At 41.4% G+C, this 13,240-nt stretch overlaps 1 protein-coding gene across 1 annotated transcript; it reads left to right on the forward strand.

Moving 5' to 3' along the window:
• Positions 1-61: 61 nt before the first annotated feature.
• Positions 62-6,351, forward strand: LOC129847074 (intestinal mucin-like protein; the record flags this gene model as incomplete). The annotated part of the gene is made up of 19 exons (XM_055914855.1): positions 62-617; positions 737-942; positions 1,074-1,245; positions 1,374-1,621; positions 1,824-2,007; positions 2,165-2,348; positions 2,586-2,758; positions 2,887-2,956; positions 3,058-3,179; positions 3,385-3,416; positions 3,728-3,896; positions 4,060-4,164; positions 4,316-4,356; positions 4,570-4,692; positions 4,826-4,924; positions 5,012-5,140; positions 5,348-5,387; positions 5,596-5,719; positions 5,922-6,351. Coding segments are annotated over 19 exons (2,988 nt in total), but the record flags the coding sequence as incomplete, so codon positions are not given.
• Between the last annotated feature and the right edge of the window lie 6,889 nt (positions 6,352-13,240).

Consider the following 13,240-nt stretch of genomic DNA (forward strand, 5'->3'; position numbering starts at 1 on the left):
AACAGGTGAAGAAACATCAGGGCCAACAGTCATTACATCCAATCCCACTACTTTAACAACAACTACAATTGCACCCACACCAACGACACTTACCACAGGTGGAACTACAGGAATTGTAGAAACCACAACGGAGACAATTCCATCTACATCCACAAAGCCACCTAAAGAAGTCACCTCCGGCCCAACAACCACTTCCACCACTGTAATTGTTGAAACCTCTACTTCAACATCACAGCCCACAGCAACAGGTGAAGAAACATCAGGGCCAGTTGTCATAACATCCAATCCAACTACTTTAACAACAACTACAACTACACCTACAACAGGTGGAACTACAACAGTTGAAGAAACAACATCAGAGACTTTTCTATCTACTTCCACAAAGCCACCTAAAGAAGTCACCACAGGCCCAATTACATATTCTACAGCTGCTATAATTCAAACTTCAACATCACAGCCTTCAAGTACAGAAACAACAGAGCCAGTTGTCATCACAGGCCCATTAGAAACAACAAGAACTCCTTCAACATCGCCACAAGTGATTATTACACCAACATCACAAGCAGTCACCACCAGCCAGTGCATTTGCAATGTTAATGGGACACAATATCTACCAGGTAACATGTTATAAATGTATAATGTAAATTCAGACAATCAAAATAAATTACATTTCACTAATCATTTAAAGAACTTTGCAAGATGAAATGTTTTAACACTTGCCTTTCTTAACAATCAGGGAACCTAGTGTATAATGTGACTGATGGTTCAGGCTGGTGCTTCACCGCTTACTGCAAAGCAACGTGTCAAGTTGAAGTGGAATCAAATCCATGTCCTTCCTCTACACCACCCACTGTATCAACCACAACGTCAGAAGAGACCACGACCACACCACCAACATCTCAATCCTCCCCAGACTGCACTAGCGTTCAGCCACCAAGAAAGGTCATTTTAATAAGGTTTTTAATAATAAAATGGGTGAATGGGTATATTTGTCTTTGTGGTGTAATGCTTGTATGTTCAACCCTGTGTGTGCATGTTTGAGTAATTGCTTTCCCTTATCAAATCAATGGCAGAATGGAGAATCTTGGCAGCTGAATAGCTGTACCACAGCAATTTGCCAGGACAGCATTGTTGTCCATCTACCAGTAAAATGCAAGCCAGTGGAGCCACTACAGTGTGTGAATGGCCGTCCACCTGTCAAGGTCTATGATTCAACTGGATGCTGCTTTACATATGAATGTGAATGTAAGTGACAACATACAATTTAACAACCCAACAATCTGAATGAAAATAAGACATTGTTGCTCATTCGTTTTCATTGTCCTCTGTCGATAGCTTAGATTATTATCAACTCATATTTTATCATGTTGCAGGTGTATGCAGTGGATGGGGTGGATCTCACTACATGACATTTGATGGACTATATTACAATTTCAAGGAGAACTGCTCCTACACCTTAGTGAAAGAAATCAACTTCAAATACAACCTTACCATTATTGTTGATAACCACTACTGTGGAAACGCTGACAGTGGATTCTGTCCTCAGTCCCTTATCATTCACTACAATTCCTATGAAGTGATTTTAACCCAGCAGAGATCTGGTGAAACAACAGAAAACGTGGTAAGTATTTAAAAAAGATCATTCTCATTGCTTGTATATTTTTATGCTCCTGTGTTTTTATGCTGCTGCGTTATCATGCATTATTAAAATCCCATAACTTTAAATTAAAACCAATAACGGGGTTAACATTGTCATGTTACTACTTTCAAGATAACACATGACTCAACCATCTAAATGGTTATTCATTTCTGCACAAACGCAGGTATATGTCAACAGTAAACGAATCTACCCAGCTTACAGAATGGGTGACATTGCTCTAACAAGTACTGGTGTGGAGGTCGTACTGGAAATCCCTGATCTTAAGGTTCAGGTGTCTTACAAGGGGTCATCATTTAGCATCAACCTTCCTTACTCCCTCTTCCAAAGCAGCACAGAGGGCCAGTGTGGTGAGTATTATTAAAGTGGGTGAATATACATTTCACAGTTTCAAACTTTCAGTAGATGCTCCTATCGAGACCACCCTATAGAAATTGCATACAACAAAAAACTATGACCTGGCCTTTCTAACTAGGTTATACCCTACTTAATATCCATTTTTTCAAGGTACCTGTGATAATTCCCAGAAGAATGACTGCCAGTCACCTAATGGTCAGATTGAGAGCTGCTCAGTCACAGCTAGCCAGTGGCTAATTCCAAACCAGGACTGTCCAACTCCTCCAACAGCACCACCCACAAGCACATCCCCTACCCCCTGCAAGACAGCTATTTGTGAAATCATGAACAGCAAGTAAGGAACATATCAAACTAAGTTTGAAAAAGGGAACAAGCACACAATAGGAATGCCTAAATGATAATTCACTTCCTAATGTGTTTTATCAATTGTAATGTACATTTTCTGTCATGTTAATTTGCTTGTATTTGAAACCTGTTTTTATCATAATACAGGTACTGTTCCATTGGCATTTCTGGTTAAAGGTTGCACTCCATGCATCTCTCTAAATTACTATGTTGTTTTCTGTCGAAGGGTCTTTGAGGAATGCCATAAAGCGGTTTCTCCTGATGCCTTCGTTCAGGCCTGTAGATCAGATGTCTGCTACAATGCTAATTCTAGCTGCTCTAGTCTGGAGGCGTATGCATCTGAATGTGCAAAGAAAGGGATCTGCATTGAATGGAGGAAGTCCACCGATGGAGAATGTGGTGAGCAATGAATCCAAGCATAGTAGTCATGCCACAAATTCAAAGGCAGCGACTTTTGTAATACGCAACTACTTAAAAAAAATGTTTGCTGGTGTTTAGCATAACTGTGACCTGCTTCTGTCCTGCAGAGCATACATGCCCAGCCACTAAGGTGTACATGCCATGTGGTCCAGCAGTTGAACCAACATGTAATACCAGGTAAGCTTTAGTCTGATTGGATGTCATATGAATTTCCTTCATATGAGCCTTCTTTCAAATAAATGATCTCCTGCATAATCCCAAACCTATTTTGTACGCAGATATAATGAGAAGTATTTGAACAACCAAACCCAAATGACCAATAAGACGAAGGAGGGTTGCTTCTGTCCATCTAAAACCGTCTTGTTCAGCACCTACTCTGATACTTGTGTGGTCTCCTGTGGTAAGAATGGGTTATGGGTCATTTTGCAGGTAGCTATCACTATAAGAATTAGACCTTTCTGTACTTTTAAACCTTGAATTCAGCATGAATCACGGTTTACTGGCTTTATTTGTAATGGAACAGTTAACAAAATGTGCAGGTGTGAAGAACTTGACCCCAACTATGTGAGACAAACATTTTAAACACACCCTGTATTTATTTTCAGGCTGCACCGGACCTGATGGCAACCCCCAAATGGTAAGAATTTCCTCCATCTAAATATTCTCCAGATATTCATTCTCACATAGCCATATCATGAGATGCATTTCACGTGAATCAGGGCAACTCACATACTTAGGATGGATACTTTTCATTGACAAGAGGTCTTGTCCTATTTATTCCTTCCAAAGAACAGACCAGAAATAACCACTTCCAACCAATTTCTTCTCACCTAATGATGGTTCATATTAACTGCCATGGTTAAATCCAGTTCACTGCAGAACAACAACATTTTTGTTACTCTTTTCTTTTTATGTATTGACCTGACATTACCCTGTTTTTCCATTAAGCCTGGTGATACATGGGAAAGTGGTTGCCAGCAGTGCACCTGTGACATGGACTCCATGATTGTCCAGTGCCAGCCTATCACTTGCCCCACACCAGCCATACCCATCTGCAATGAGACTGGTTACAGACTGGTGAACAAGACAGAAGGCTGCTGCCAGAAATATACATGTGGTGAGTGATGGAACAGACCCTTCAGTAAATCATTAGAAAGCCAACTCTTATTCATACAGTACTAGACCAAGATTATCTGAAGTGTTCTGTAGGGTCATAGGGGTTATTTGACCCTCTATCGGCTTGTCTTTTAATCACTTCTCATTGGTTACCTCTGTAACAGAGTGCGATGCACTGCTTTGCCCCAAAGTCATGATGGACTGCCAGCCAGGGTGGGAGACAATTATAAGCACGTCCAACTCAAGCTGCTGTCCAGAGTATACCTGTGGTAAGTCCCCTTGGTTTACTTCATCAGCGGTTTAGTTAGTTCATTGACTTTGTAATTCCCAGGTATCACTGGTTGGAATTACGTTTGTGTTAACTATGACATGAATCACTGGTATCACTGACTGATTCCTTCTCAATGTGTGTCTGTTCAGTTCCTAAGGGTGTATGTGTCTACAATAACATTGAGTACCAGGTAAGAATAAATCATTTCAAATCAATTTAATTAAATTCAACAAACTTCTGAAAGATACCCACACACATAGCTTGAGATACGCTGTATTGTGTTTGCTGCCTTCATAATTAGATACATTATACTATAGAACTGCTCCCTTTGCACTCTGACCCTCCTCTATTCAAACAGTCTGTTATAGTGGATTATAACTTGTGTCTCTCTCTTTCACTCCAGCCTGGTGCTGAAGTTCCTAAAGGAACATGTGAGAATTGTATCTGCAGCTCGACCATGGATCCTAGCACCAAGCTCAACAACATTGTGTGCACAAATATCTCATGCGACACTACATGTTCACAGGTAGTTATGTCTCTCTTAACAAACATGATAAATGGACTTAGATATTTATAAAAAAACTTGCAGTAACCTACTCTGGAGGCTTATGAAGTAGGTTACCAATGATTTACTAATGTACTCTCCATCCTCTTCTTAGGGCTTCCAGTATCAGGCCATACCTGGTCAGTGTTGTGGGAACTGTGTCCAGACAAGCTGTGTGGTTAATATGCCAGATAAGACCAAACACACTATTCAGGTGAGTACCACAAGTGTTTATGAGGATGCATAATCTGTCTGCATGATCTGAAACTCCATAATTCATCATCTTCTCCTTGTGCGACAGGTGAACGAAACGTGGTCACCACCTGGAGACAAATGTGTGAAGTACACATGTGAGGAAACTGGTGACCAATATATACCAGTGGAGGTGAAGACTGTGTGCCCTGCATTCAGCCCAGAGATCTGTGTTCCAGTGAGTTTCTGTCCTATCTCACCTCTTCGTGGGGACAATCAACACTGCAGTTACACTGTTTCCCATTCTCACTCAGAATGTTACTATAATTTGTAGCGCTCTTGGGTCATAGCGATAGATGTTTCAGTAACATTTAGAATGGAAGGGAGCTCACATAATGTATACAATCTGCTGCTTATAAATCATCTCTCCTATTTTTCACCCCAGGGAACAGAAAAGACAGATGCAACTGGATGCTGCAAGACTTGTAAGTAACACGTCCAGCCATATCATTCCTAATAACCACACAACTACTGGTTAATAATAGCATGCTATGTCATCTAAACAAGAAAATAAGACAACAGAAAACATTGTGTGGCTTCATGCTGGCCAAAAATGTATATGTTGTCTGTTTCTGCTTCATCTACTGTCATACTGTTTCAAACAATAACTCTTGATGCATCTTTCCTGACCAGGCACAGAACGCAGGAATGTCTGTGAGATGAAGTACACCACCACTAGCATTGTCATCAGTGGCTGTGCGACCGCAGAGCCTGTGGAGATCAATTCCTGCTCAGGAAACTGTGGAACCTCTTCCATGTAAGTACTACAGATGCTGAATGCAGCACTAGTCAATGTCATGCAGGCCCCAGTCAGTGATCACCTATTCACTATCTAGTGTGCCCTTTATGAACTAGAAGCCTATTTGACTTATTTATTGTTCCTGTGCTCATCTTGTCAAGACAACCCAGGGAATTCAAGCCCTCTTTTCAACTTGTCTTGTGTTTATGTGAATGTGCAGGTACTCAGCAGAGGCGAACACCATGATGCACTACTGCTCCTGCTGCCAAGAGGCGACCACTAGCCAGAAAGAGGTGGAGCTGATGTGCCCTGATGGGTCAAAGGTCAAGCACTCCTACATCCACGTTGAGTCGTGCGGATGTCATGTCACAGACTGTGATGCAGGCACGACCGCCGCCCCGGGGACGACGAGAAAGCGCAGGAGGCGCTAAACGTCTAGGGAGACAACATCGGAATTGTCCTCATGACATCGAATGTTTTCGTGCGAATTTGTTTTCTTGTTACTTTTTAATTCAATCTGTCATGTCAGTGTATTTCTACAATCGGCAGCACTTAGCATTATGTTCTTATACCTTCATTGTAAAATGAATGTATTTTCTATGATAAATGTAGAGGGTAATCTTTTTTCTCATTTGTAGTGATTAATAAACAACAGCAACATAATGTGCTTCTGCATGTTCCTTTTGCTCTTTGAGCAATTCTCACATTCATTCAAGCTATTCACCGTGACCACTATAACAGTAACATTGTGCTACTTAGAAGTATGTACAGGTAACGGTAACACCAACATAAAGTGTCCTCATAGGGCTATGGGCCAACACGAGCCGCCAGAACAGCTTCAATGCAGCTTGGCATAGATTCATCAAGTGTCTGAAGCTCTATGTTGAGGTATGCGACTCCATTCTTCCACGAGAAATTCCATAATTTGGTGTTTTGTTGATGGTGGTGGAAAATGCTGTCTGAGGCTTCCCTCCAGTATCTCCCATACATGTTCAATTGGGTTGAGATCTGGTGATAGACAGCCATGGCATATGGTTTACATAGTTTTCATGCTCATCTAACCATTCAGTGACCACTTGTGCCCTGTGGATGGGGGCATTGCCATCGGGATATACATTTTTCACCATACTTTAGGTTGGTATATTGATGCAACAAAACCACCAGTATGCCACAAGTTGATAAGGTATCGAAAATATGCAGCTAGAATAGGGTAGTGATGTTCCTGTATCATTGACAACATGGTGAGGTTTAAAGGGGCAATCTGCAGTTCAGACAAAAACAAAGTGGTCACCCCGCCTCTGTTTTGTTAAAAGCTGGGGGATGGGGCTGTAGAAATGTAACCACTCTCAAATTCACAAACAGCTATGGATGTAAGGACTGACCATCCATGAGATTAAAATGATTATTTAAGGGCCAGACTCAATCCGATCACTTTTTGCCCACTATATGCAAGTTTTAAAGGCAATGTTCCAGCGATCGCAAATACCACATTAACGGTAAACGCAGCACATGTCGGCTTAATCGAAAATTACCTTTATGCCAATTGCTGTGTAACACAGATCTTCCACAGTCCAGATTGAATCTAGGCTTTAATCATGTTGAGTCTATACATTGTTTGTTTACAATTATATTGTTTATAAACAAAGAAGTAAAACAAGCTTATATTTTGTGTTCTGATGGGGTATGACAGTTGATCTAAGCTCATGAGTCATTTTTAAGTTGTATTCTTCAAAAACCAATGGGTAAATTTCAATAATTTTAAAGTCCAAAAATGGCATGGCAAACAAATCAGTAGGTTGAGATATACACTACAAGACCAAACAAATGCAGATATAACATTTATTTCCATAATGTGTCATTAGTAAATGAAATTAATTGCAAATATAATGTAATGCCCATTCAAACCAGATAACCCATTAAACTGTTGTAGCACGTAGCCTTGCCATTCCATTGCAACAGAATCAGAACAACCTTCCTAACTTCCGCCAGAGTGCCTTCGAACATCCTTGTGCACATTGATCTAAAAGTACTGTAAATGTGAAAGAAATGTTATGCTCTCTTTAGCTTAGGAAGGTACATTTACTTATGGACTACCACCAACAAATAAGTAGCATGGCTAAATGTGTAAGAGTTATATGGACATGTCTGGCTAACCATGACTCAATCATGTTCAACATATGTCTATGAGAATGGGATATGTTTGAGAAAAACAGAATTATACAGTACTGTGCAAAAGTTTTAGGTAGGTGTGAAAAAATGCTGTAGGGTAAGAATACTTTAAAAAATAAACATGTTAATAGATGATATTTACACTGCTCAAAAAAATAAAGGGAACTCTTAAACAACAAAATGTAACTCCAAGTCAATCACACTTCTGTGAAATCAAATTGTCCACTTAGGAAGCAACACTGATTGACAATAAATTTCACATGCTGTTGTGCAAATGGAATAGACAAAAGGTGGAATGCAATTAGCAAGACACCCCCAATAAAGGAGTGGTTCTGCAGGTGGTGACCACAGACCACTTCTCAGTTCCTATGCTTCCTGGCTGATGTTTTGGTCACTTTTGAATGCTGGCAGTGCTTTCACTCTAGTGGTAGCATGAGACGGAGTCTACAACCCACACAAGTGGCTCAGGTAGTGCAGCTCATCCAGGATGGCACATCAATGCGAGCTGTGGCAAGAAGGTTTGCTGTGTCTGTCAGCGTAGGGTCCAGAGCATGGAGGCGCTACCAGGAGACAGGCCAGTACATCAGGAGACGTGGAAGAGGCCGTAGGAGGGCAACAACCCAGCAGCAGGACCGCTACCTCCGCCTTTGTGCAAGGAGGAGCACTGCCAAAGCCCTGCAAAATGACCTCCGCCACAAATGTGCAGCAAACCTTCTTGCCACAGCTCGCACTGATGTGCCATCCTGGATGAGCTGCACTACCTGAGCCACTTGTGTGGGTTGTAGACTCCGTCTCATGCTACCACTAGAGTGAAAGCACCGCCAGCATTCAAAAGTGACCAAAACATCAGCCAGGAAGCATAGGAACTGAGAAGTGGCCTGTGGTCACCACCTGCAGAACCACTCCTTTATTGGGGATGTCTTGCTAATTGCCTATAATTTCCACCTTTTGTCTTTTCCATTTGCACAACAGCATGTGAAATGTATTGTCAATCAGTATTGCTTCCTAAGAGTTACATTGTGTTGTTTAAGTGTTCCCTTTATTTTTTTGAGCAGTGTATTAATTAACAAAATGCAAAGTGAGTAAACAGAAGAAAAATCAAATCCATATTTGGTGTGAACACCCTTTGCCTTCAAAACAGCATCAATTCTTCTAGGTACACTTGCACAAAGTCAGGTATTTTGTAAGCATACAGTTGAAGTCGGAAGTTTACATACACCTTAGGCAAATACATTTGGCATAAGGTGATGCCATCTATTTGGCTAAGGTGATGCCATGATGCCATCTATTTTGTGAAGTGCACCAGTCCCTCCTGCAGCAAAGCACCCCCACACATGATGCGGCCACCCCCGTGCGTCACGGTTGGGATGGTGTTCTTCGGCTTGCAAGCATCCCCCTTTTTCCTCCAAACATAACGATGGTCATTATGGCCAACCAATTCTATTTTTGTTTCATCAGACCAGAGGACATTTCCCCCAAAAGTATGATTCTTTGTCCCCATGTGCATTTGCAAACCGTAGTCTGGCTTTTTTATGGCGGCTTTGGAGCAGTGGCTTCTTCCTTGCTGAGCGGACTTTTTGCACCAAAGTACGTTCATCTCTAGGAGACAGAACGCATCTCCTTTCTGAACGGTGTGACAGCTGCGTGGTCCCATGGTGTTTATACCTGCATATTATTGTTTGTACAGATGAAAGTGGCACCTTTAGGCATTTGGAAATTGCTCCCAAGGATGAACCAGACTTGTAGAGGTCTACAATTTATTTTCTGAGGTCTTGGCTGATTTCTTTTGATTTTTTCTCACAAGTGTAACAGGTTGTTAACTCTGCAAACAACATTTTCACTCCAGGAATAAGAATATTAAATACAGTAATTAATACATACATAAACAGAAATGCATGTAACCAAATGAAAAGGGATTAACAGTACATTTACTAGGCCTACTGGTGACATGTAATAGGGAATTGATAAAAATATTAACCATCAAAGGGCAAACAATTCACACAACGAAACAATGAGTAGGCTAAAATTGGTGGGAGACAGCTGAGTGCATTCTGGAGAGCAGATTGCCTGCATTATGGAGAAACCACATACCCCTCCCCTTCTTTTTGTTGCAACATTTTTAATTATACTCAAGACATTATCTTCAAACATATTTTAGATGCTTTTCACTGACAGCCGCAACTCAGCCGGCCCTGATTGTCATTCTGATCAGAGCTCTATAAATATCCATCAATGATTGTCTGTCAGCACCCCATTCATAACCAGATACCAAGCACATACACTTTGTTTCAACATTTATGACATGATCTTTCCATGCATATCACTCATTAAACCAAATATTTGAACCTACAAACCCTCCCCATAGGCTGTCCATACAGAAACAACAGTACTTTGATCAGCAACTTTCTTCTTTGAGAAGAACATACAGCAAGATTTTGCCACTAACAATTAAAAACTCCAGTCAATCGACCATCTTTCAACAAATCTGTTGAATAGATTTGGTCACGATTCGTTCCTTCTCCGGTTCCAAATAGCTCCATCATCAGCTTATAGGGAAGCCCCAATGCCCTTACCCACATTCGAAAAAACATTGTTAATCATAGCAATTAACAAAATAGGACTGATAGCACTGCTTTGAGTAATACCATTATCAACTCCATAGGCATCAGATAAAATGGATCCTATTTTAACTAGAAAAGAGTGATTAAATAAGAATGCCAAACCCGATTATATAATGTCCCACCAATACCAAGTCATTCCATCGTAATCAGGAGGCCTTCTCTTCACATAGTGTCATGTGGCTTTTCAATGTTAAAAATGACTCCACCGTAAAATAAAATAATGTAATGCAGCCACCAGCACCACCTGCTGGCCCAGATGACCATGTGCTAGGTTGTACAAACTTGGTACATCACTACATGTATCTAGAATTACACAAGAAAGAGGTTCAAGCTCAAGAGGACCTCTTCACACTGCTCTACAAGACTCTGCTGGGAGACAAGCATTTCACCCAGCTTACAGAACAGAAGAATTCAGAGCCCCTCTGTACCAGCTACCCAGGGCCGTCTACATCACTGGATATTGACCTCTCACAGCTGGAGAGGTGGTTTGGCTAGTGTGAGTGGTGTGGCAGCCCTAGCCATCACTAAGTAGACTGAGGCCTGGGACCCATAATTCTGTGGAAGTTGTGAGGACTTCGTACATGACTAGCAGATGTGCCCAACACCTCAGTTCCTCAACACCCACCAGACCATCCTGATACTCTGGCCCTATAGACCAGCAGATGCTGAACCAGCTGCCACCACTCCCCAGCCCAACGGAGGCCAAGACATCACAGTCCTCCAGCCACGAGGGAGCCATCCTGCAGGTCTGTAATCCAAAGCCCTTCTCCAGCCCTGCCGAGGCCGAGCCATCGCCGCCCTTAGGCAGCCACCCTTCTGTCCTCTAATTCTCAGCCCTCCTTCAACCCAGAGGAGGCCGAGCCAAAGCCAACCTCCCCATCGAAGCAGTCTACCTGCTGCCTTATCATGCTGAGGGGGACTCAAGGAGCTGCAAGTGCTGTCCCTCGCACTGCCTAAACTGCAAGGGGGGGGCAATCTTCAGTCAGTCAATGGCCTCCTTCATATGGGAAAAAAGTGTGGTGCTGTAGAGCAAACCCTCTTACCACGCCCTTCCAGCACCTTCCCAGTTAGGAGGCTAATAGAGTCCAGCTGAGGTTCATTAATCAATCAAGTGTGTGATTGGCTGGACAATTAGCCCAAACAATTGAGTAGGCTGAGCTGCTCACATTTAGAGGAGAAAGGACTGGAGACAGGAGCAGACAGGTTGGGAGCTAAACGACTTTCAGTTTAAGAGAAACCGTAGTTACTTAACTTACACTTTAAGTTCATTATTCTTGAGCTTATTTTTGTATAATTATGTAATAAAGCCTACGTTTTAACCGTTTACTCTGCCTCACTGAGCCCCTTTACCCTGAGACCCCTCCTAGCTATTGTACCTCTCCCCAGCCTCTGCTACAATAGCATGTTCTTGAACTACTTACCTGATATAGTGGATGGTTATTTTGGTGAACTTTGTAGAAATGGTGACATGGTGAAACATACTAGCTGTCCCACCGGGCATGAACTAGTTGAATCAATGTTTCATTGTAATTTGGCAATGTATTGTGATGTGGAATCTACAAGGAAAATACACTGGATTTGAAAAAAGTAATCAACTTGTTTTGAGGGTTTCAAATTTTAACCACAGGATTACGTCCTCATGGTAACCAAATTTCAACATGAACAAACCTTGTATAAAATATGTTGAGTTTGTACCTTTTAAAACAACATCAGATCTTCAACTTTATATCCACTATCGGGAAGAAAAAACAATAGGCTGGGCAACGGTTGATGACTTTGCAAATGCTGTTGGTGGTTGCAGCTCTGTTCCACCCCTTTATGTTAATTTAATCATGTACAAATACAGCCCGTGTATTTATGCAAATTAGGTAATTATCATTTTCTTGATTTTTAACACAATATTTAAAAAATACCTGATACCATTAGAAAATGTATATAGGATTGCATGTTTTTTTTATTGAATACCTGAATCCTCACCAAAATTCTTGAACTCCTTTATTTGTCCGAGCCAGTAAAATGTTTTGTGCTATAATTCAGTCAATATCTGATAGATTTTAAACATTCAAAAAGTTTGAAGTATCTATATCAATTGTCCAACTGTTGCATTTATTAGAATTGTTTTTAAAACCTTTTAACAATTTTGATGATTACAGGTGTAAGTCTGACCGCTGGGGACCGGCTTCGCTTCTCTCCAAATTGGTACACTATGCACTAATTGTCGTTGACTCTTTGCCTTTTTTCTCTGGTGTTCATTGTCATGGCAGTGTTGAACTGTCCCTGTACTGGAGGTACCTGTAAGGATGACAACAGTTTACGGTCGATATGGAAATCACATAGCGCATTGATGTGAATCACACTGCTGCTGCGCTCATTTATTTATTTGCGCCTTACCAATCATGCTTGCTGTGGATGGCTGTTCACAAATGTGTGTGTGTGTGTGTGTGTGTATATATATATACAATGGTTGAATTGAATAAGTTGAAGATGACTATCAAGCATTGTTTTTGAGACCAGGAGTGTATTCACGACAGAAACAGAATGGAAGCAAACGGAGCAACATGATGGTTTCTATTGGAAATTTTCAGGTAGGTCCCTTCCCGTTTCGTTGTGTTTGCAACAGAATTGGCGCAATGAATATGCCCCAGTGGACAGCTAGTAAAAAAATGTGCTCTAGCAACACGTGCATAGTGTGGATCCCAGTTTATGGAATTACAGTTTGAGTTCCTCCCTTCTAAACTCCCACGTGGTA

This window comes from Salvelinus fontinalis, unplaced genomic scaffold (assembly GCF_029448725.1).
Source record: "Salvelinus fontinalis isolate EN_2023a unplaced genomic scaffold, ASM2944872v1 scaffold_0695, whole genome shotgun sequence".
NCBI lineage: Eukaryota > Metazoa > Chordata > Actinopteri > Salmoniformes > Salmonidae > Salvelinus > Salvelinus fontinalis.